This window comes from Meles meles, chromosome 5, assembly GCF_922984935.1.
Source record: "Meles meles chromosome 5, mMelMel3.1 paternal haplotype, whole genome shotgun sequence".
NCBI lineage: Eukaryota > Metazoa > Chordata > Mammalia > Carnivora > Mustelidae > Meles > Meles meles.
Genome location: NC_060070.1, coordinates 64,584,905 through 64,607,077, shown reverse-complemented (window position 1 = coordinate 64,607,077; position 22,173 = coordinate 64,584,905). Strand labels below are relative to the sequence as shown.

At 37.1% G+C, this 22,173-nt stretch overlaps 2 protein-coding genes across 7 annotated transcripts in view; one reads left to right on the top strand and one right to left on the bottom strand.

Annotated features, from left to right (window-relative positions):
* Nucleotides 1-4,553, top strand: part of ECT2L (epithelial cell transforming 2 like) — a 64,434-nt gene extending 59,881 nt beyond the window's left edge. Inside the window, exons 20-21 of the mRNA XM_046006062.1 lie at nucleotides 2,113-2,285; nucleotides 3,730-4,553. Of these exons, the coding sequence (XP_045862018.1) occupies nucleotides 2,113-2,285; nucleotides 3,730-3,857 (301 nt within the window). The 3' untranslated portion in view covers nucleotides 3,858-4,553. The remainder of the gene's footprint in view (nucleotides 1-2,112; nucleotides 2,286-3,729) is intronic.
* Nucleotides 4,554-4,962: 409 nt separating this feature from the next.
* The window catches only part of REPS1 (RALBP1 associated Eps domain containing 1), an 83,769-nt gene continuing 66,558 nt past the window's right edge, over nucleotides 4,963-22,173 (bottom strand). For 4 of the 6 annotated variants that reach the window (XM_046005765.1, XM_046005767.1, XM_046005769.1 and 1 more), the window contains 10 exons: nucleotides 20,595-20,682; nucleotides 19,289-19,390; nucleotides 17,310-17,382; nucleotides 15,672-15,790; nucleotides 14,630-14,694; nucleotides 12,772-12,957; nucleotides 11,596-11,691; nucleotides 9,406-9,554; nucleotides 8,570-8,675; nucleotides 4,963-6,533 (listed from right to left, as the gene is read on the bottom strand). In XM_046005765.1, coding sequence (XP_045861721.1) covers nucleotides 6,465-6,533; nucleotides 8,570-8,675; nucleotides 9,406-9,554; nucleotides 11,596-11,691; nucleotides 12,772-12,957; nucleotides 14,630-14,694; nucleotides 15,672-15,790; nucleotides 17,310-17,382; nucleotides 19,289-19,390; nucleotides 20,595-20,682 — 1,053 coding nt within the window. In that variant the 3' untranslated portion in view covers nucleotides 4,963-6,464. The remainder of the gene's footprint in view (nucleotides 6,534-8,569; nucleotides 8,676-9,405; nucleotides 9,555-11,595; nucleotides 11,692-12,771; nucleotides 12,958-14,629; nucleotides 14,695-15,671; nucleotides 15,791-17,309; nucleotides 17,383-19,288; nucleotides 19,391-20,594; nucleotides 20,683-22,173) is intronic. The other 2 variants (XM_046005766.1, XM_046005770.1) reach the window with 1 other exon arrangement.

Sequence of the window (22,173 nt, the reverse complement as noted above, 5' to 3'; positions counted from 1 at the left end):
CCTTCACCTAGCATGACATAGTTGTAACTAATACATGATTTAACTGCCCCACTCCTCAAAATGTGGTCTGCACATCAGCATCGTCAGGTAACTGATAGAGATGCAGAAACTCACACTACTCTAGTTCTACCTTCAAATTGCATTTTAACAAAAATCTCCAGGTAATTTAGAGGGACATTAAAGTCTGTATTATGTACAAGTCAGAGCCATTATTATATAAAGTGGATTCTAAGTGGCAATTATAGTAGCTTTTAAGGACAGCAATCTGGAGTTTTTTTAAATAAAAATACATAAAACCTTTGACCAATCAATCCTACCCGCCTACCACCGCCACTGCCCCCCCCCCCAGCCTATCTGATAGAAATAACAACACACGTAAGGGATTTGATTGAAAATAAAGATCAGTTTATTCGAACATTGCACATAGTGGCCATAAAGAACAAGTGAAAGGAAGGAGAAAAGGGAGGAAAGAGACCCAAGCCTGTACACACCAATGGACATCAAAAGGGGAAGAGTTGAATAAATGATGGTCTACACACACCATAAAATATTATTTGGCCATTAAAAACAATAAATTAAAGGGGCACCTGGGTGGCTTAGTCGGTTAAGCATCTGAGTCTTGATTTCAGCTCAGGTCATGATCTCAGGGTCCTGGGATCAAGCCCTGCATTGAACTCCCCACTCAGTGTAGGGCCTGCTGGAGATTCTCTCTGCCTCTCTCCCCACTTACGTTCTCTCTTTCAAATAAATACATCTTAAAATAAATAAATAAATAAATAAATAAATAAATAAATAAAGCAAGCCATACCATTTAACTTGAAGTGATTTCTATTGCTAAGTGAGAAAAACAGAAAAAAAGTGTGGATATTACCATTTTTGTAAAATAATGGCAACCTACCTGTAAATAGATGTGTATATATGTACATATGTGTGTGACTACCTGAGCAAGTAAGAAAACAAAGACAGACAGGTAGCAGTTGGGTAATTTGGGTGACCTGAGTGAAGGGAGGAAGGACCCAAGCAAAAAGAAAAAGTGAAACAAAAAAGGACACTTAAGAAAGCCAACGGTATGAATTGATGCCACTTTAGCATTTATGTAAAAGTTTATGTAGACTTCAAATGGCAATTAAAAAAAAATAGTGAAGATAAAAAATGAGACTTCTCTGAACATCAAGCCAGTATATGGACTCCCTTCCTTCGAGCAAGTGAGGGTTGCTTGATGCTTCTAAGAGAAAAAAGATTTTGGTTATCCTCCCAACGTGGGGGGATGGAGGCTGGAGACCCTGGGAAGTGGGCGCTCCCCCACTCCACTCCTCCCCAACACATTGCTTGACCCCCTGGTGAGTACTCACACAAGCAAACCCATACTAGAGTATACTGGTGCCTGCCAAGCACAAGACCTGGCTCCAACAACACAACAGCCTAGTGAGGGTAACAGACGGAGCTGAGGGCACATTTGCCTGCTGGTAAACATGCCTACCGCTGACCACCATAGCACCACAGCATTTCCGCGAAAATGAAGAGTTAACTTAATTCTCATCTTTCATACTGATAAAGTATGCTATCTATTGACTTCCCTCTAACCATAATTAGAAAAATTTTATTTCCTACCTAGTAGTTAAATGCTTTTCTTTTCCTGGCTGTGTACTTAAGACCCTTATGTCATATTGGTTCTTGTGCTTTTCTCTACCCCAACCTGTTACACTGAAGACGAAACCAAACAAACAAAAACTTTCCCCAGATTGCCCAAATACATCAGACACAAAATACCAAACTTGACAGAAGTTTAACACAGCTCCAGCATGATTCATGTTGTAAAGGAGGAAAAGTTCAAGGTCTCTTTCCCCCACATTCCCACACTGAATGCTTATCTAGTGGGTAAGTTCAAAGCATTCCACCAGGAGCCTTGAGGCCCCCCGACAGGAGCAGCCTGAGAGACAGAAGGGACTATTTACACCAGGAGGAAAACTACTGAGAACTCCAATAAGCCATTTCAACCTGTCTGTAGTGGGCAAAATCAGCAACTCTTGGCTTATCAATGCCAAGATGGTGAATTGTGTAACAAGGCATGTGTGTATGCCTGCTATGTAACCCTTCTCCACTTTAACACAGGTCCTATGAACACACCCGTGACCTCAGTCTTTTCCTCTTCAGTGATGCACTACTTGTTTCTAGTCGGGGCACAGCTCATACTCCGTTTGAGAGGACTTCAAAATCAACCTACCGGTTCATTGCATCAGTGGCCCTTCATAGGTTACTTGTAGAGGACATTCCAGATTCTAAATGTATGTATTCTTTTTCTTCCAAGAGTTAAAGACCTTTAGAAACCCGTATTACATAATGCTCATTAACTATTAAAATATAAAGAAGGAAAAGTACTGGAATGTTCATTTGAAAGTTTGCAAATAGTTCTCCAAATAGTTTTAGGATTTCATTAATGTAAACTTGCATCTATCGGAAATAGTAAAAGAAAGGAATGCTGGCATTGTCAGACAGGTGCCCTACATCTTAGGAAAACAACTTTCAAAAATCACAAAGGGAAGCACAAACCCACATCATCCTGAGCTCTTTGAAGCAACCTGACAAGAGAGCCACTACTCACTACAGTTTGTTAATGTTACAATTTTATACTTTTACCTATCACTTTTCCATTTTACTAGGACTCAATATTGCCTATAGATTGTACTATTTTAGATTTTTATATGCCGTTTCCATTCCACTAAGATGAAGTGATTATTACAGATTATTATTATCACAGATTATTACAGTGAAGTGTACCTTTGCTTCCATAAGTTCATATTCAAGTTGATAGTTCTTCTGTAACTGACAGATTTGCAAAGGATGTTCAGTAACAAACATTTCATTCATTAATAACCTCAACAGAACAATCATCTGTTACGAAAAGAAATCCTACTTAAAAATACTATGCCTATTTTTAGTTATTACCTACACTCTACTTGCCAAGCTTGAAAGGATCCTTCTCTTTTCTCAGTTTCTGTTAGGCAATCTGAATGGAACAGCTCTCACTCCAATACTCTTCACCGCATATCAAGGCAGGACTTAAGGTTAAAGCTGGAATAAAGGTCTTATAGAAGGAACTCACCCTTTAAAAAAGGATTCCTTCCCTTTAGTTTTAGCCTCATTTTAAATCTGAGCCTGAGAAAAAATGAACACCGAAGAGGAAAATAAATATTTCCACCTAGAAAACAAACTCAGCTGACATGAGTTAGTTATCTATAATCACCAGGAATGGTTAAAGAGGGTAGGACATCTGCTTTCAATCTCACCTTAGTCAGCTGTGGTCTGTGTCAAAACATCACTATGTAACCCGCTAGACAGCTGGCACTCAACTACATAGTTGGCTTAATTCCAACAAGGTGGTCCAGGCCTAGCTCTCAGCATCTCTACCTGCACCAACTCTTAGTGCAGAACTTTACTGGTTCCAGTTCCTTCTGGAGGGACTGAGACAAGGAGTTAAAGAACATGACATCATCTACCAGTCTTTAAAAATAACTGCTATTAGAATTACACAATCACAAAGATTATTTTAGATTATATTTGAATTATTCAGTATTTTTAGGAAGTTATATTCTAAACTGGACTTGTATCTGTTTGGAATCCCTTTTTAGTTTTCAAAAAGTTCTTAAAGATGTCTTCTTGAATTTTATAACATTTTCTTTTGATTGTGACCTGCCAAGATTAATTAGTGGACCTCAAATATTTTTACAGATATCAAGAATGCATTTATTCTTCATGGTCCAAAATGTGAATGGATTTGTGCTACAGAGGTTGAGGATGATAAATTCCTATGGTTGTCAGTACTTCAAAGTGCAATCAAAAGTAGTATGGAGAAGTAAGAAAATATTATGGGTGCTAATTCTCCCTGGCAAAGACCAAGAGATCCCTGTTCCAGAAGATCCAGTAGGAAACAGAATGATTTCTCATGGATGGGGAGAATGAACTAGGATGATCCATAAAGTCCCTCCTAACTTTTAAACTTTATCATCTGTGTTCAACTATGCAAAGAAATGTGCGGAAGAACAACTTGAGTCCAAAATTTTGAAGCACTTCTTTCGGTGGTTATTTTTCATAGGCAGTAAAATTTGACAGAACAAAGATAATTGTGTATTTAAAGTTTTGTTTCATGAGCTAATGAAAAAGTCAGAATAAAAAATGTTTCTTAAATGATCAGTCTAGAGAAAATTTTGTTGACTTACCAATCATATCTTTATAAATTTTCATAAAATTATTGATTTTAAAATGTGTATAAAAATATAAATGGCAATTTGGCAAAAAACCTATCACATGTCTTTAATACGATTATATTCCTCCAGAGAGCATTAAAAATAAATTCCTACAAAGTACTAAAAAGTTTCCTGTGATTTTGAAGTGTTTTTTGGTTGCAAAATTAAAATTTTTAGACCCTCCAAGTAAGAGGTTTTAAAAAGTTAAATTAGACATTGCTAAATTAGAAGGCTGTTGGGGAAAAAAAAACAAGACAAAATACCTTTTAGATACAAAAATAAAGGGTTCCTGGGTGGCTCATTGGTTAAGCTTCTGCTTTAGGCTCAGGTCGTGATCCTAGGGTCCTGGGACCAAGTTCTTTTATTTTATTTATTTGACAGAGAGAAATCACAACTAGGCAGAGAGGCAGGCAGAGAGAGAGAGAGGAGGAAGCAGGCTCCCCGCGGAGCAGAGAGTCCAATGTGGGGCTCGATCCCAGGACCCTGGGATCATGACCTGAGCTGAAGGCAGAGGCTTTAACCCACTGAGCCACCTAGGCGTCCCCTGGGACCAAGTTCTACATCAAGATCCCTGCTTAGTGGGGGGTCTGCTTCTCCCTCTACCACTCCCTGTTGCTTGTGATCTCTCTCTCTTAAGTAATATATAAAAGATTAAAAAAAAAAAAACAAATATAAAGAAATTAAGACAATTGTTTGAAAAGAAACAGCAAAACACGTGTTTGGTAGTCTTTTGTATCTTTAAAACCGTCATTTAATTATTTAACAAACTGAAGCCATAATCTGTTAGCTACTTGGAAACTTCTGCTAATGTATGCAGTAATAGTAATATTTTTTTACTTAAAGTTGATATTGATCTTGGAAACTTTCACTTGTCAGTTTCCTTTTTGTTTCATATTCTCCTTTAAGATAGTAAAAATCTACTAGTATAGTCTAGGATTGTGAACTGGGCTATTTTAAACATTTTCTTTTTTCAATAAACATATAAATTCCTTCTAATTCTTAAAAATTTAAATTCTTGTTAAAAAATATAGAGAAGTTAAAATATTGTGCTGTTTTATTAGTGTAAAATCACACCTTGATTCTGTTACGATATATCCATGCAGCCTAACATCTATGATCCCATAGAATAAACCATTAAAGGGAGTATCTGCTCTTAGTCAGCAGTGAATGCAAAGTTACATATATGATCAAAATGTATATATAATATGAAACAAATCCTAAGACATTTTTTCAACCCGAACAGGACACACTTCAGAAGCTCTGTTAATAGGAAAAACCAGTCTCTATGACCAAAGATTGGATGACAAAACAGCTGAAGGTAAACTAGAAATCTCAAGGAATTCCCATTTATTCTGTGAATAATTAATGCCCTCAAAAGTTTTAAAATATTATTATTTGAAAATAATGTATGTAGCGACTGATAAGCATTAAGTTTCTAACTAAGACTTAAGTGCATAAATCATGCAAAAAATGATGTTTGCATGTGGACAGTACTTATGTCGTTTGTGGTTCAACACTTTCCCTTTGCTTCAAGGGGACAATTAAGACCTGGCTTCATAGCTATTTCGTAAGTTTACAAGACTGCTGAGTTAAAATCTCACATACAACAATTTTAGGTTACTGGTGAAACTGCTCAATTTTCACTGGGAAATTATAAAATCTGACCTCTAAGTTGAAGCCTGAAAGTACCACACGACTCCTAAAGAATGCTGATTATGGTTAAAGAACGTCTCATCCATACAGTTCTTTAAAATAAAGAATTTAGTAGGAAACTCATTTTCAAGATTTTTACAAAATATAGATGCTTTATGTAAAATATTAAGCCTAAAAGACAAATTGACAATTTATTTTTTTGATTTCTTTTGCAAATATTTCAGTCTGTGCTTGAGATACAAATCGGAAGGCCATTCTGTAAATCAAATCAGTGTGAGCTTCTGGCCACTTAAGTATACTGGACCAATGTTATGTATTCCTGATACTATGGAGTAAGGGTGGGCTATGCCAACAAACACAATATATCCTCCAGGAAAAGTCATCCTGACCCTTTTATTGTTGAAATTAAAAAATAAAGATACTTAAATACAGGTGAACATATAGGGCAAAACAGAATCATAAAATTTAATGTTGAATTAACCAGTGAGCTGAATGTTTGGGTCTCCAAACTGGCTTGAAGCCAAAACTGCTTAAAAATGGGTATGTTCACAGTTAACGGCAATTGGCTTATAGGTGAGAGAATGGTCGAAGCTGTTCCAGTTGAACTTCCAGAGAAATTCTCTCCTCAAGAACATCCTGAAAAAGATGCAAAGTTATGTTTCAAAGTATATAAAAATGAAGGCACATCTAACAACAACTCAGCATCAAGAAAACAATTTAAATTTGTTAAGACAAAGGGAGAGTCACTCATATTTTAAAAGGATACTTCAACTTAGCAAGGAGTTTCTTTATATGTCAGTACTATTAAAATATGATCTTAAAATCTTTTTCTTACCAAATAAATCAGGGTAATAAAATGTGTTTTAATTATCAGAAAAGCCAATATTTGCAAATGATGCTACTAATGCATGCATTTTGCATAAAGCCTACCCCCTGCAGTAACAGTGGATGAACGAATTAACACAGATTCTTTCCCCTGGTGATGTTATCTGGTCCTGATAACTCCTGAACCTCATCTGACTTTTGGTTTCACAAAGAATAAATTTATTTTGCAATCAGAATTTCTATTCACTGTTGATTATGAACAGTCTTTTCAGATAGCCAATAAATCCCAACTCATCTTTTTTTTCTCAAACATGCTGATAGTTTTTTAACCAGAACCATTTCCTATTTTATACCATACTTCCTATTTTCTTTTCAAGATAATGAGAAAAGTGATTTTAAAAATAGCTCCTGTGTACATGTTTCTACAGGTGCCTTTAGTTCTTTAGAAAAACAAGTTTTCATTATCATTTCCATTTTCAAGGTAAGGTACTAGTAAGCTTATCCTTAGTTTTATAGTCTTCCTTTACAACAGACCAAATTCATAATCACAGAATGACATAAATATTTTCTCTGATCAAAGAGCTATACAAAAATATCATTCATTCACAGATATTTATCAAATCTTAACATGTGCTAGATTTTTAGGGACAGAGACAGGATGGTTACAAATTTATCTAGGGAGTCCTCGCTGACTTCTGATGTCCTGCCTGAGCATTAACATATCCCTCTCTCTTTCTTTCAATGTATTTTGGTTTGGAATTTGGAATAGACACACACACACACACGTGGGGGGGGGGGCACCCTAAACAGAAAAAATTATGAGTTACTTTCAATGAGTTCATTTTAGTAGGGAAAAGAGACAAATGTGCCATAGATAATAATAGCAGATAGTGTGATAAACGCTGGATGAGGGATACCAACAGAATATTATGGGAACAAACTAACTCTGCATTCATTTTACACTTTCACGGACTCTTCTCTCGTCTTTGTGGTTTATAACCTTGCTACTCAAAGTGGGATCAACAGCCCAGCAGCATTTCCATCATCTGGAAGCTTATGAGAAATGCAGAATCTTCAGGTCCCTTTCCATATTTAATATGAATCAGAATTTGCATTTTAACACGACCCCTGACTAACTGTATATACACTGAGATGTGAGAGTCACTGGTTTATAAGATATAAATGCTTAATGTTGGTGAACCATAAATGAGTCTAGTTCATTTTTACTTGCAGAGATTCAAAGAAATCACAGTGGTAAGAAAGAAAAACATATCCATTCCTCTCAAGTATAAATGATGGGAGTACACACAGGCCATAAGCATCACTTCTACCTAAGGCTTGTCTTTCCTTTTCCACATGCAAAATGATCTCAGCTGTGCCCATCTCCTTTAGACCAATTTATCTCTCTTTAAGAGATTCTGGGTTGTCTTTGATAAAAGGATAAACCAACAATACTCAAGTCATCTTAGAATTAAGTAAGAGTATAGGGAACCACATATATCATCTTGGTGGTGCTCAAGGTCACATTTCCTCTCTTGGGTTTCATTATGAAAGTTCAGGAACATTACAGGAACAGTGATGCCATATATATATATATATATATATAACCATATATATGTATGTACATATATATATAAATATATAGTAAGACAATCAGATCAGAATTGAGTATACAAAATTCCTTCTAATATACAAAGATTCAACAGTGTAAAAAACATTTTACACAGACATTTCTCTTACTACCTGGCAAGTTTCATTCTAGCTTAAAAATGCTGGATCACTTCTAAGTTTCAGTTAACTGAGATGTTCTGAGTCCATGGAATTCCTCAAGTAAAGATTCAAAATACCTTTAATTGTTGCTGCAATTCACTATTCAATCTGGCCAAAACTGTGTTGGTTTCCTTATTGCGTCTAATTGATGCCTGAATTGCTTTCTTATCTTTTCCAACAGACCTGAGAAGATAAGAGGGCAAGAAAATATGTCTTTTATCTTTAAACTCTCTCCATTCTTCCCTGACCTCTCTCTAAATCCAGAAAGTAGAGGGAGCATCTTTTGCCTTAATAGCATAGTTCAACATCATTTGCTCAGTTTCAGTGGTCAACCAAAAGTATCTAAGTTTCAGAAGATTAAGTTTTATTGTTATTGTTCTCATTCTTCTTCTGTAGAATCACCTTTTAGTCCAGAGCAGGTAACCATTTTTCTATCAACAACCACACAGTAAATATTTTAACCTGTGGGCCATATGATTTCTGCAGCATATTCTTGTTTTTGGTTTCTTTTTCTCTTTTCTCTCCCTTTTCTTTTTTACACCACATATAAAAGCCATTTTTAGCTCTGGGCCTTAAGAAAACAGGCCACGGGATGAATTTGGCCCACAAACCCTAGTTGGCTGATTCTTGGTTCAGGGCAACCACAGTTGAAATCTTATTGTTACTCTATACTAATTTTTAAAAAACTCTGCTCTAGGGTTTGCATTAGGTTGTTAAAATGAAGCTGGAATTGAGCCAGTTAACAGAAAGGGGGAAAGTGGGGAGAATATTACAACTACTCAAAAAACTCTCAAAGAGGAGCACCTGGGACCATCTGCTCAACTAGAGAGCCAGTCTGACCATAATTCCCTTCATTCTGATATGTTAAGTGCTGTGCTTTTTGCCCCTTTTGTCTACGGACAGCTCTGATTACCTAGGAATTGAAGGCTGTGATGCAAGCACAGCAGCTAAGACACCTGTCTTTTGTGTGTGTTCATCAACTTCTGGCTTTAATTCATCTTCTGATTTCAGTCTTCTTCGAACAGGTTTAGGTGGTGGAGCAAGAGGTGTGGTGCCTTTGCTCTACAAGAGAAGAAGTCCGTTAACAATGGGGATGTCTTCCAAGACATTCAGTTACTCAGCACTTTACAACATCATTTGCTTTCTTTACACTGCTTCTCCAAAAATTAAAAGTCACCTGTCCCACTTAAAAAAAAAAATATTTTATTTATTTGACAGAGAGAGAGATCACAAGTAGGCAGAGAGGCAGGCAAAGAGAGGCAGGGAGCCTGTTGAGCAGGGAGCCTGATGCGGTGCTCGATCCCAGGACCTTGAGATCATGACCTGAGCTGAAGGCAGCGGCTTAACCCACTGAGCCACCCAGGTGCCCCACCTGTCCCACTTTAAAACAATTTATGTATTTTTAACATGGCCAAGTTCAATTTCAATGTGAAAGGGTGTTCCTGGGTTGACATCACAACTGTGAAAAATACCTAACCAGACACTTTTTTAAAAAAGGGTGACATAAGCTCCTTGAGGCCTAAATTTGACTCAAAACTGTAATATTCATGATTTAAATATTAACAAGGAAGGTGTTCAATATATATACTGCTTAATAAATATAAAAGGGTGTCTCCAGGCGCCCCTGGGTGGCGCAGTAGGTTAAGCATCTGACTATGGCTCAGGTCAAGATCTCAGGGCTGAGATTGGGCTCTGTGTCGGGTTTCCCGCTCAGTGGGGAGCCTGCTTCTCCCTCTCCCTCTGAGCCCCACTTCGTGCTTTCTTTCTCAAATAATCTTTAAAAAAAAAAAAAAAAAGGGAGGGGGGAGTCTCCAGAAATATCCATCCATTATCATTATAGGATTTCCTAGTCAAAAATACTAAAATGTGTTTTTTCTTTTAAGATTTTATTTATCTGACAGAGAGAGACATGGTGAGAAATGGAACACAAACAGGGGAAGTGGGAGAAGGAGAAGGAGGCTTGCTGATGAGCAGGGAGCCTTGATTGCAGGGCTCGATCCTAGGACCCAGGGATCATGACTTGAGCCAAAAGCAGACGCTTAACAACTGAGCCATCCAGGTACCCCTAAAATATGTCATCTTAATAAAGCAATTTATAAGGAAATAGAAAGCCAGACAATTCTTTAAAATCAATAACTAAGATGCACAAAAATTATAACTCCCAAATACGAGTGGACACTGTTAAAAATTCTGTATTTTCCCTCAATAGATTCAAATATGTTATTTTGGTATTTGCCATAACCTGATTTGATCTGTTAATAAGTAAAAATGACAATCAACTGCCATATCTTTGGTTAAATACTATTTTTAATTTATTGCTGTGAGCTGACAAAAATAAAATTCACTATTTAAAAAATGTCACAAAAATATGGTAAAAAATAGTGTTGAGAGAGTAGTTTAAGCACTCTCAGAAGCACATGCTGTAATAACTACTGGGAATATCTGGGTGATAACAGTGATAACAGGAAAAAAAATTACCAGAACTTTTCTTTCACTGGAAAAACATGCAAATATCTGTAATTTACTTTGAAATGCAAAAACCAGATGAGAAGTATTGACATACATAGACGGATGGACAGTATGTAATAATGCAAGTATAGTAAAATATTAATGGTGCAGTCATGGTGTGGGTTTACTGATCCATATAAGATAAAATTCTCTCAATTTTACTTTATATTTAAAAATTTTCATAATAAAATGTTGGGGGAAAAATTATTCCCAAAACGTCAAAGAAAAAGAGCACAACACCCTTAGAGGGTCGGTAATTTTTCTCTATGACACTTATGACTGCAATAAAACAAACAGACCAGTAAGGAAGTCGTACTTTCCATATGTGGAAGAATGTCATCACCATATAAATTCTGAGAACCTATGGCATATACTAGATGACAGACCATCACCTCCTAGAATTTTTAAATAGGCAGACCCTGTTCTGAAACAGACCGAATATATTACAGTTAAAGGCAGTGGAATGGCTTAGATACTCTGCAGTTAACTTCATTTCTAAGATCTTTGTCATCTTTAAAATCTTACAAAGTGAAAATGATGTCATATAACTTTTTATATGTACAAAATAATCAATATTATAGAAGACATCACATACCACATTGGCGGGAACACTAGCAGCTGTCTTTTCTTCAATTTTACTATCTGTTTTGGCAACTCGAAGAGAACTTGCAGAATCAGAAGCTTTTTCAACCTAGAGATGAATATATTATCATTCCTAATTATACATAAGCAGTATACAATTATGCATAAATATGTATGTTAACAAATTGGAGAGTAACATGTTAAGAAAATATTCATTCTCATTATAAGGACTGTGAGAAAACCCTGTAAAAAATGGCCATTCTCTATTGTAGAAGGGTGGAGAGCAGGAGAGGGCTGAGGATGCAGCCCAGCACTGTTTGGAAAGTTCTTGTGGTGGGGGCAGGGGGATGCCTCTGCCCCACAGGCGTTGAGTACCAGTACCCTGTACACACCTGCCTTCCTGATAGCGTAGGCCATACCCCAAGTGGCCCCAGGGCTAGAAAAAAAGTTTCAGGCTCCAAGAAGTGGCTAGCAGAAGTTCCTGCCACTAGACCTGAAGAGCATCTCCTAAACACTGTCTGTAAAGATGAAATCTGGCAGCCTGTGGTCTGTAGGTCTAACTAATGTGACTCACATCGTATGCATGGAGTGTAGCTAAGGTAACCATAGCCACTTGTTACATGCAAATCTTCACCAAATCACACATCAGATGCAAGCCCCTGAGCAGTGTTTTAGGCATGCCCAGATGGTTGTTTGTGCCTTTTCCCATGACAGCTAACTTCTACCCAGATTGACTTTTTTAAAAGATTGTATTTATTTATTTGACCGGGGGGGGGGGGGGGGCAGGGCAGATAACAAGTAGGCAGAGAGGCAGGCAGAGAGAGAGGGGGAAGCAGGCTCCCTGCCAAGCCAAGAGCTTGATGTGGGGCTTGATTCCAGGACCTTGAGATCATGACCTGAGCCAAAGGCAGAGAGGCTTAATCCACTGAGACACCCAGGCGCCCCACCACATTCTGATTCTTATTAGGCATTATATTGTAACCAGCAGGTATCTAAGGCCAATTAAGTAATTAAGAAGCACAGACTCAGGGAATGTAAATTCTCTAAAGCAGCAGCAGCAGATATTTTACTCGCTGATGTCCACTCTGGTATCCGCTCTTTTAGAGGTTCCTCTGCTTATAGACCTGCTTATGAATATAATGTGGGAAGAGTTTCCCAGCAGAAAATTAAATAAGCCCTTAAAACTGACCGGTAAGACCTCTGGATGTTTCTCGGCTTCATCATCTTGTTCTTCATTGACGTTTGATGCAGCAAATACTTCAAATTGGCTGAAATCTGCAAAATTTGGTTGTTCTGGTATCTGCTGGGGTGAGGTACTAGTGTGAGTGATTAGGCCATCGGCATCCACTGGGCGATGCACAACGGGACCAGGAGCCTACACAATGGGTCAGGATGGAGGAACACACACTTCATTAGTCTATCACCGTCAGCGACCTTCTTTGAAAATATACTGTAGAGATGCTTTGTTATCTGTAAATTCAGGGAGATGAGCAACGGTAGCATCTAGCTCTAAAAACTGTAAGTGGAATGCTGAGACACTCAAAAAATTAAGATGACAAACTTTCAGCAAGAAAGATATTTTTGCAAAATTCTTATTACAAAGAAAGTACATTAAAGGAGAGGAAGGGTCTGGTCTTACTCTTTGACTCTGTACTTGCATCTAACTTTTTTTCTTAATTAGGCTACTGCACAATAGTCTGTGCTTTTAACAAGTTTGTTTGTTTGTTTGTTTGTTGTAAATGTTTCTGGAAAGGTTATTTTGAAGTGTGAAAACCACTGTTCTAACTATTCTCCCAACATTTCAGTGTACTTCCCTTCAGTTCGTCCTCCCCTCCTTTGCCAGAGCAATCCTTCGAAAATCTTTAATCCAAATGTAACTTCTGACCAAGCACTATGGAAATTACAGTGAACAAACAAATAAGTCGGATGCCCTCATGAAGCAGTGCAGTGCAGGATAAGAGACAAGTACATGAGGACTTAAGACAGTGTGAATTTATGACAGCAGAAGTACAGGGTGCTACAGGAAGAAATCTGCAGGCTCTTTCCTGCTTACCCTTTAAAAATTCTCTCTCCTGTAAGACTTCTGTCCTTAGTATGATACAGAGATACTCTGCCCCTTTCCCACCTCTTCAGCCTCAATCCCCATCATTCAGCGGCCCTGAACGAACTCTTGTTCCCTGGAATATGCCAGGCCACATCATTCCTTCTGAGAGAGGAGTGCCCTCTTGATCTCTCAAGTCTCACTTCCTTCATTTTACTTAACACCTTTCCAGTATGATCCTTGACTTTATTAGTCAAGCTGTGCTGAAGCATTTCATAAATGTATCTAGCAAAGCCCTTCTACTGTAATTGTTGTTTGTAGGTCTGTCTTCCCCACTGTACTGGTTCTTGAGTCAAGTGGCCAACTCACTGGGTTTCACAGTTCAACCCAAGACAAGTATTTTCGCTGATAGTTTAGATAAACAAACTATTCAAATTTCACTATCTTTGATGATTAAGAAACCATCTTTTTAACTTCAAATAATCAACTTCATTGTAGGAATCTAACTCAGAAAAATCAACCAAATTTATTCATGTAAAAGGCAGTCGGCCAGTCATATAAAAAACTATCAGCTATAATCCAGAATCTGTCTTAGAACCTACTAGATGGAAACAATTCCAACCCGGCAGGAATGAAGCGGTCATCTTACATTTCCTTTACGGACGAAGTAACATCTCCAGGAAGTTGCAGTGAGGTCATGGAGCCTCTGCTAGACCCAGGACATGTCCTGGGTCTAGATACGGACATCTACACATTGACAGCTCCTATCTCCCAACCCACTGTTCTCTCCACTAAACCTTCCATTATCAAGACATTATCATTTGGTCCACTTTCAAAGTTTCTATCTAATCATTATTCTTGACTTCCAAAATAAGACTTAGCTTCCCTGAATAAAATGCTCATTAAGAATGACAATTAGGTAATTCCTAATCTTCAAAATAATTCTAGAGTAGAAGCAAACCCTAACAAATGTAACTGGTCAGTAATGAATACATTGGAGAATTACCTGTGAGGGCTGTGGTCTTGGAGGCACTGCAGGAGGATGGGCAACAACTCCAGCCTGTTGTTGTCCTAAGTAAATACAAATTTTTAGTAAATACAAACTCTGCTAGTAGAACAAATAGGCAGAGTGAATATGATCAAATGATAAAGACTGCTAAGAATGGCTGGTAAGTATCAGGAGGCATTTGGTATCTTGTAAAACTATCTAGGTATAACCTAATGACCAAGACTAATGGCCTTTTCTCAGACCTCTTATCTTTTTTTTTTTAGGGAGTTGTTTTGTGTGTAGCCCAATGTGGTGCCCGAACTTATAATCCTGAGATCAAGGCCTGAGGTGAAATCAAGAGTTGGACGCTGAACTGACTGAGCCACCAGGCTCTCTATCTCAGACCACATTTCTCTTGTTCTATTGCGCAAGGCACTCTTGACAAGCTTGTTTCCATATTAACCATTCTTAGCTTTCTTCTATTGCTGAATGTTCTTCAGCTATAAAATATGCAGACTTCCAAATTTTCTCTTTGCATTTAATACTTCACTCAATCATCTCTCTGTAAATGATTCTCAAATAATATAATCTTTCTTAGCCCACACACCCAATGGCCTACTATTATATCCTCTTTTCCTCATCATTCCAAAACCATAACATCCAAAAACAGAACATCATCACCCTCTGCTCCTAAGTTTTCTATTCTGATCAACATTTATTAGTAACAATAAAACCAGTTATATAAAAATTAAAACCTTGGAATAAGTTATGAGTCTTTTCTCTCCTTTGTCAGCTAATTGAAGACCTATCAGCTTTCTCTTCTTGATCTCTCCACATGCTTGTTTTAAAATCTCTTGCAGCATCTCTCAGAGGTTCCTATCTTTATCATGAAAATTCAAACACATTAAGGGAAAAAAATTTCCTCTCATCTGACACCTTTTAAACTCAAAATTTCTCTTCAGATAATTAAAAAAATATGACACAGTAAGAGAAAATAAAATGTTGTGCTCTTTAACAAACTTTAAAATCAAATAATAGATTATGGTTCTCTAACCCTTACCTGTGGTCACTGAAAAGGTCCGATTCATGTCTAAAGAGGATGATCTGGAATGAGAAGGCTGTGGCCTTGGAGGGGGAGGTGGTGGTGCAGTATTATCAGGCGACGTTCCTGAATGAGACCTGTAAAATTCATCCCGTTACAACTTGTCATGCTGTAGGTAGTGGAGCTTTTTTCTTTTCTTCTTTTTTTGTTTTTAAAGATTTTATTTATTTATTTGATAGGGAGAGACACAACGAGAGAGGGAACACAAGCAGGGGGAGTGGGAGAGAGAGAAGCTGGCTTCCCTGCCAAGCAAGGAGCCCGATGCGGGGCTCGATCCCAGGACCCTGGGATCATGACCTGAGCCGAAGGCAGACACTTAATGACTGAGCCACCCAGGCGCCCCGCTTTTTTCTTTTTAGCTTTCAAACTTGGCTAAACAGTTAAAGGATCTTACTGGTGTGACATTTTTCTCAAGTGGCATGTAAGTATTACAATGAATAAGGACAAGATTGTTTGATATATATTAAATAAGTAATTATTCAATGTGGCAAATGATCTTTTTATGAAGCATAATTATATATTTTTTCAAATTTCAAAAAATTTGAAAAGGAAGTTCATTATTAAACATGAGTTTAAGGTAGATACAAACCTAGTAACATTTTCCCATTCAATTAAAGATAGTATTCGTTTGAAAAACCATTTTCACAAAAGGGAAACTTTACTTTCAGACATGGTTAGCTTTCACCTTATTTAAAAGTCTGAAGTTTGGTAAGCTGAAATACAATGTGGCTCAACTACGTGAGGTGCCCATTTCTGTGTCCCCACAGGCAATCTCATTATAATGGTGGCTGTACTCATTCTGGACCCGCCCTAGAGATTCACATGTTTGCCATCAAAGTCTTCTGTATTCTGAAAAGAGACACATGGACTCTGGGAATCTGATCCTCACTTACAGGGATAAAAAGGAAAATAAAATCCAAGATGACTGAAGAGAAGTAATTATACAAAGAAGCAGTCTCAGTCTGGAATTTCTTCCAAGATGCTATACTACTAGTCTCTCTTTATATTCTCCAAGCATGTGGCAAAAGGATACTTAGTATGTATAAAGATGAGGGGAAAAAGATGCTTCTGTCCTGCACACAATTTTTAGCGGATGCTTAAGCCCTTGCAGACAAATCCCTTGCCACCTTCATCCTACTCATACCTTTTTTATTTATGCCTGAGAAGTTATATGTAATGCAGATCTCCAGGGCAGGTAGGGAGCCCAACACTAGGTGTGTGCTTCTAGATGGCATCTTAAAATACAGAATTCTGTGGGCACTTGCCATAAGGCTATAGAAGGAAATCTGTACATTTATTATTTAAACAGACTCTCAACTGCTGACTTACAAAAAGTACTATATTAAACTGCTAATCCTAACTATAACTCTTTTTAGGCCTTCCAGAGGATACCATGGGAACAATAAGGGCTCCTCTTGCTTTCCTATTAAAGTTGAAAAAGAATCAAAATTATTTTCCTTCTACTTAAATCAACAGGTAACTTAACAGCCAACAGAAGAATAGAGGAAAATAATTCATACTTGGCTCTAAAAGAATTCTTAATATTAAAATGTAACAAGATATTTTAATATGCTTTTTATTGACAGAAATACTGACCTTTGATGAGTTACATTGTTTCCAATCTGTTCTGGGTCCGAAGTAAAAGAGTCTGAACTACTGTACCCATCTGCTGATAAATGGAATACATCCTATTTAATAACAATTTTTAATTCACTTCTTACCCTATATACTCTAAACAAATGTAATAATTATTATTTCAAATCAAAGATATTTGAAGACTGGCTAACAGGTTAACAGTTCACCTGAGTGTTATTAAATGTAAAAAATTACATACAAATCATGTTAAACATGACATATTTAAGTTATAATCTAGGAAAGCTAATATAGGAATAAAAAATTGCTCAGACAATAATAAAATTTATGAGATAAGCTGGATATTTCCCATTTTTCAACTCAGAAAATATCTTTTCCAAATCCTCAAAATCTAATGAAGGAGCAGAGTCCCAGAGGCAGACTAATGGCTGTAACACAATAACAAATTTTAAAATAGAAAATCAGGGACAATGTAAAGGAACATTGCTACTTACTTTCAAGGATTACAAACTGAAGAGACTGGTTATTTGGTTCAGTTTCACTTCAAAATGTATCCCTTTCCTTTTTCTTAGCAAATAACTGAATTATTTAATTGGTACAGAAAGGATGCTAAAACTAACATATTTCCATGTGGATGTACCAAGAGGCATCTCAAACTTCAGATGTCCAAAACTCAGCTTCTGTTTATCCCCCCAACAAACCTACTGTTACCACAGCTTTCCTCAATTCCCAGTGGCTCAGACCAAAATTCCCTGAATTGCCAATGACCTCCCAGCTCCATCCTGTATCACACAGGTAAACAAGTCCTATGCTCTTTTCTTACAAAATATGGCCAGAATCTGACCACTTCTCAGCATTTCTACTGCTACCACCACAGGCCAAGCCGTCCTCTTCTCTTTCCTGTATTATTATTGTTTTTTTTAAATGGCCTTTCCTGTTTTGACTCTTGCTTTCTTGGGGCCTATTACAATACAGCATAGTGATCCTCGTTAAAAAAAAAAGGGAGGTCAGAGCACAGCACATCTCCATTCAAAAGCTTCTAATGGCTTTTTGTCTCATTCAGTAAAAGTCACTCTTACACTGCTCCCCGATTATTCCTCTACCACTTGCTACTTCTGCCAGCCAAATATGTTGATCCTTTTTCTTTTTTTAAGATTTTATTTATTTGATAGAGAGAGACAGCAAGAGAGCAGGGGGAGTGGAAGAGGGAGAAGCAGGCTTCTGATCCCAGGACCCTGGGATCATGACCGTGAACCAAAGTCAGACACTTAATGACTAAGCCGCCCAGGCATCCCATATGCTAACTGATTCTATTCCAGGTATTTGCCTGCTGTTCCCAGCAGAAGGCAGTTCTCTAAGCAGCGCTTCACATGTGCCATTTCCTATGCCTGAAACGTCTTCCTTCAGATATTCATAGCCGAATCCCTCGTCTCCTTCAAGTTTTAACCAAACGTCGTCATCTTCTGGTAAGGTCTTCTTTGACCACCTTATTTAAAATGTCACTCTTCCTTTGCCTAGCTTTTATTCTTATCACGTATATTTATCTCCTAAGACAGGAGTTAAGATTTTTTTTTTTCCTCTTACATCCCTAACAGAATGGAAGCTCCACAAAGGCAAAGATTTTTCTTCTGTTTTAACTGCTAAATCTCCAGTGTCTAGAACAGAGCCTGCCACACACTATTCTTTTAACATATGCTAAATAAATGCATGTACACACAATTTCCTGTGAGGCAAAGGAGTGAGGGGGAAAGAGTCCATGGACTAAACGTGGTTAACCGAGAGGGATGGCAAACAGAAGCAGGTCCAGCAGGCAATAAGTAACCATTTACTCATACAGAGGGTATGGTATTTAAAAGGGTTGACTCATCTCCACTTTATTCAGTAAAGGTAATATGAATTAGCTATACATTTGAATTATTCAGATTCTAAGTCCAGACTTAATAAACTTCAAATGGAAACTGTAATACTATTTTTCTGCTTACCTACAGTATTTCCAGAAGCAAATTTCACTGATGAATTTATCTTACTTTCCTCTGACAGGTCAGATGGTTTCACAAGTAATGGGCTAGTGGGATTAGTATGATCTAATAGAAAATTAATAGGTAGAAGTACAAGAACTGAATTAATAAATTCATATACTTCAGAGTAAAGGACTTCATTTATATATTCCAAAGAAGTAGCAGATAAACCTTAGGAGATACAATACAAAATAGCACTTTCAATAAAAATATAAGCTTTTTCATATAGAATTTTGTTTTCTGCCATAACAGAAGATAGGGTATAACGAAAAAGTCAATTTACATGTTCATATTCTATTAATTTTTCCCTTCAGAGTAATTGCTTAAAACACCACATAAATGGTTGTAAAATTAAGTAATTTATGATGTTGACTTATACAGAAAATATACTTCTGAGAAAATATGCATACCTCTAACTAAAGCATTTAATCTAAAATGAGAAGAAACTTCAAGAGTTTAAGCAAAACAATGTCAAAGTCAGAATTTATTTTAACATATACCTCCTCAGTTAAAATCTGAACGTACTTTAAATCTAAGTTCACAGCAGTCATCATAAGAACCCACAGGGTTCGGGCACATGGGTGGCTCAGTCACTTGAGTGACTGACTCTTGATTTCAGCTCAGGTCCTGATCTCAGGGTCTTGTGACAGGAGTCCTGCGTTCAGCATGGAGCCTGTTTAAGATCCTCTCTCTTTCCTTCTGCCCCTCCCATCCCCCCCCACATCCCCTTACATGTACTCTAAAATAAATACATAAAATCTTTAAAAAAATACAACCCACAAGGTATTAGAAAAGTCACATTTCCAAGTGTCCTTATTTTTAAACTTTATAACATAAATTCAACAGTTTCCCTTTTCTTAAATTTTTTTTAAAAGATTTATTTATTTGAGAGAGAAGAGAGTGTGTGCTGGAGAAGTGACAGAAGGGTTGGGGGAAGACAGAGAGAGAGAAAGAATCCTCATTCAGACTCCCTGCTGAGCTTGGAGGCTAACACAGGGCTGGATCCCAAGATCCCACAATCATGACCTGAGCCAAAATCAACAGTCAGGTGCCCAAATGACTTAACCATTCAGGAACCCCTCAACAGTTTCCTTTTTGCAACTGTGATATTAACTGAACAACATATACAAGCATACATATATATGTATACTTCTAGAAAGTACCATTAAAAAAATAAAAAATTATTTAAGAAATTCGAGCCCTCAAAAACTAATTTGTGTATTTTAGTTAGATGCTAATCTACACTATAATCCAGCAACAGCTTCCTTACCACTGCCAGTTCTTTTCAGTTCCATTTCCTGCATGTGGATTTTGCTTGGAGTCATACGAATGGGAACTGGATGAACAATAGCGGTATCCTAAAGACAGATGGGAGTAAATACAGACTTTGCATTAAAAATGCCAAGCTGAAACCACGAAATAATCAAAACTAACAACACTTTAAATAGACTTTTTTATTTATGCTAAGGCAAGCATGAAAATAAATTTCTTAATTATGAGTTTTAGAATTACATGTGAAAAATCAAGTTCACCTAAGTGCACCTAATAATCTGACTTTTATAGAAAGTGCATTTTAACTTTCGAGTGGTTAAAGATTTGAGTGAAAAAAATAAGATCTATAAAACTACCTACAGTTGAAGACAATATTCAAAGGCAAAGTATAAGATGATCTCATGATATTATATAAATCTGAACCTTTGAGGTTAAAGTGAACTATTTCATGAGAACTCAAAGACTAACAGACTGAACTTTTTTTCCCCTAAACTGCCGAAAAAAATTTGACATTCACTTTTTCCCCATATAAAACAAAGGTAATGGTGCTTGCTATATTGTAAGTCAGCACGATACACAGTTTCTACAGATTAATCCTACAGAGCTATTTAACACTTCCACAGTGGCATCCATTTTTAAAGAGGCATAAGTAAATCCTCCTCTTTAACATTCCAGTATTTTTCTTAAACCTTTTCATGACTGAAATATATCTGATATTCCTTAACTTCGTGAGTGGCAAGTCTAGTTAGGGGATTAAGGAAACTGGTAGTAGAGACTTTTTGAAAAGACGGCGAACAGCAAAGTAAGAAGAGAGGACAAAGATGTAAACCTCTCAGAAAGAGAACAAAACGAGAAAGGTGCTCCTAGGGCCACGTGCAGGCCTGGTCCTGGGAGCTGAGACCCACCGGGGAGGATCCAGAATAGGATCGACCATTTGGCTTAACAGCAAGAGACCAGTACTGGTAAGGGGGCTCAGCTCCTTCTGTGAGGTGTCAGTTCACATTTTGTATATGCTGCAGCTAAGGACAGAACTTGAGATCCTTAAATTCTGAGTATCTAGTTATGAGTTATGTTTATGATTCAGTGTGAAGGATAATGACTTTTCAGTTTAAGTCAGACACCATTTTTGGTTGAAAGCACCAGGTAACACAAAGCCTCTGCTAGAGGAAGTTCCATTCTAGCATACTGTCTTGTACTTGACAGGTCTCCGTGGCTTACTGTCATAATCTCTACATTCAATCAATTTATAACAAACAAATTCTTTGTTGCAATTATACTGATAGATCCATTCACAGTAATTTTCTGCCCCCCCACACCAGCAAGACTGTGGACAGAGCTCTGACATTTCCTCTACAACTCTAAAATTAGAAAGATGAATATTATAGTTAGAAAGATGAATATTATAGCTGGATAAAAATTTAGATTTCTCACAAAATAATGAGTTACTCTCAGGAAAATATTTTTAACAATACACTTAAGATGTTCTTTGTTGTAGTTATGGTTATAAAAAACACAGCTTTAGGAATAACTACTACTTTCTTAACTCACAATTTTAGTGGAAGAAATAAATGCCATGA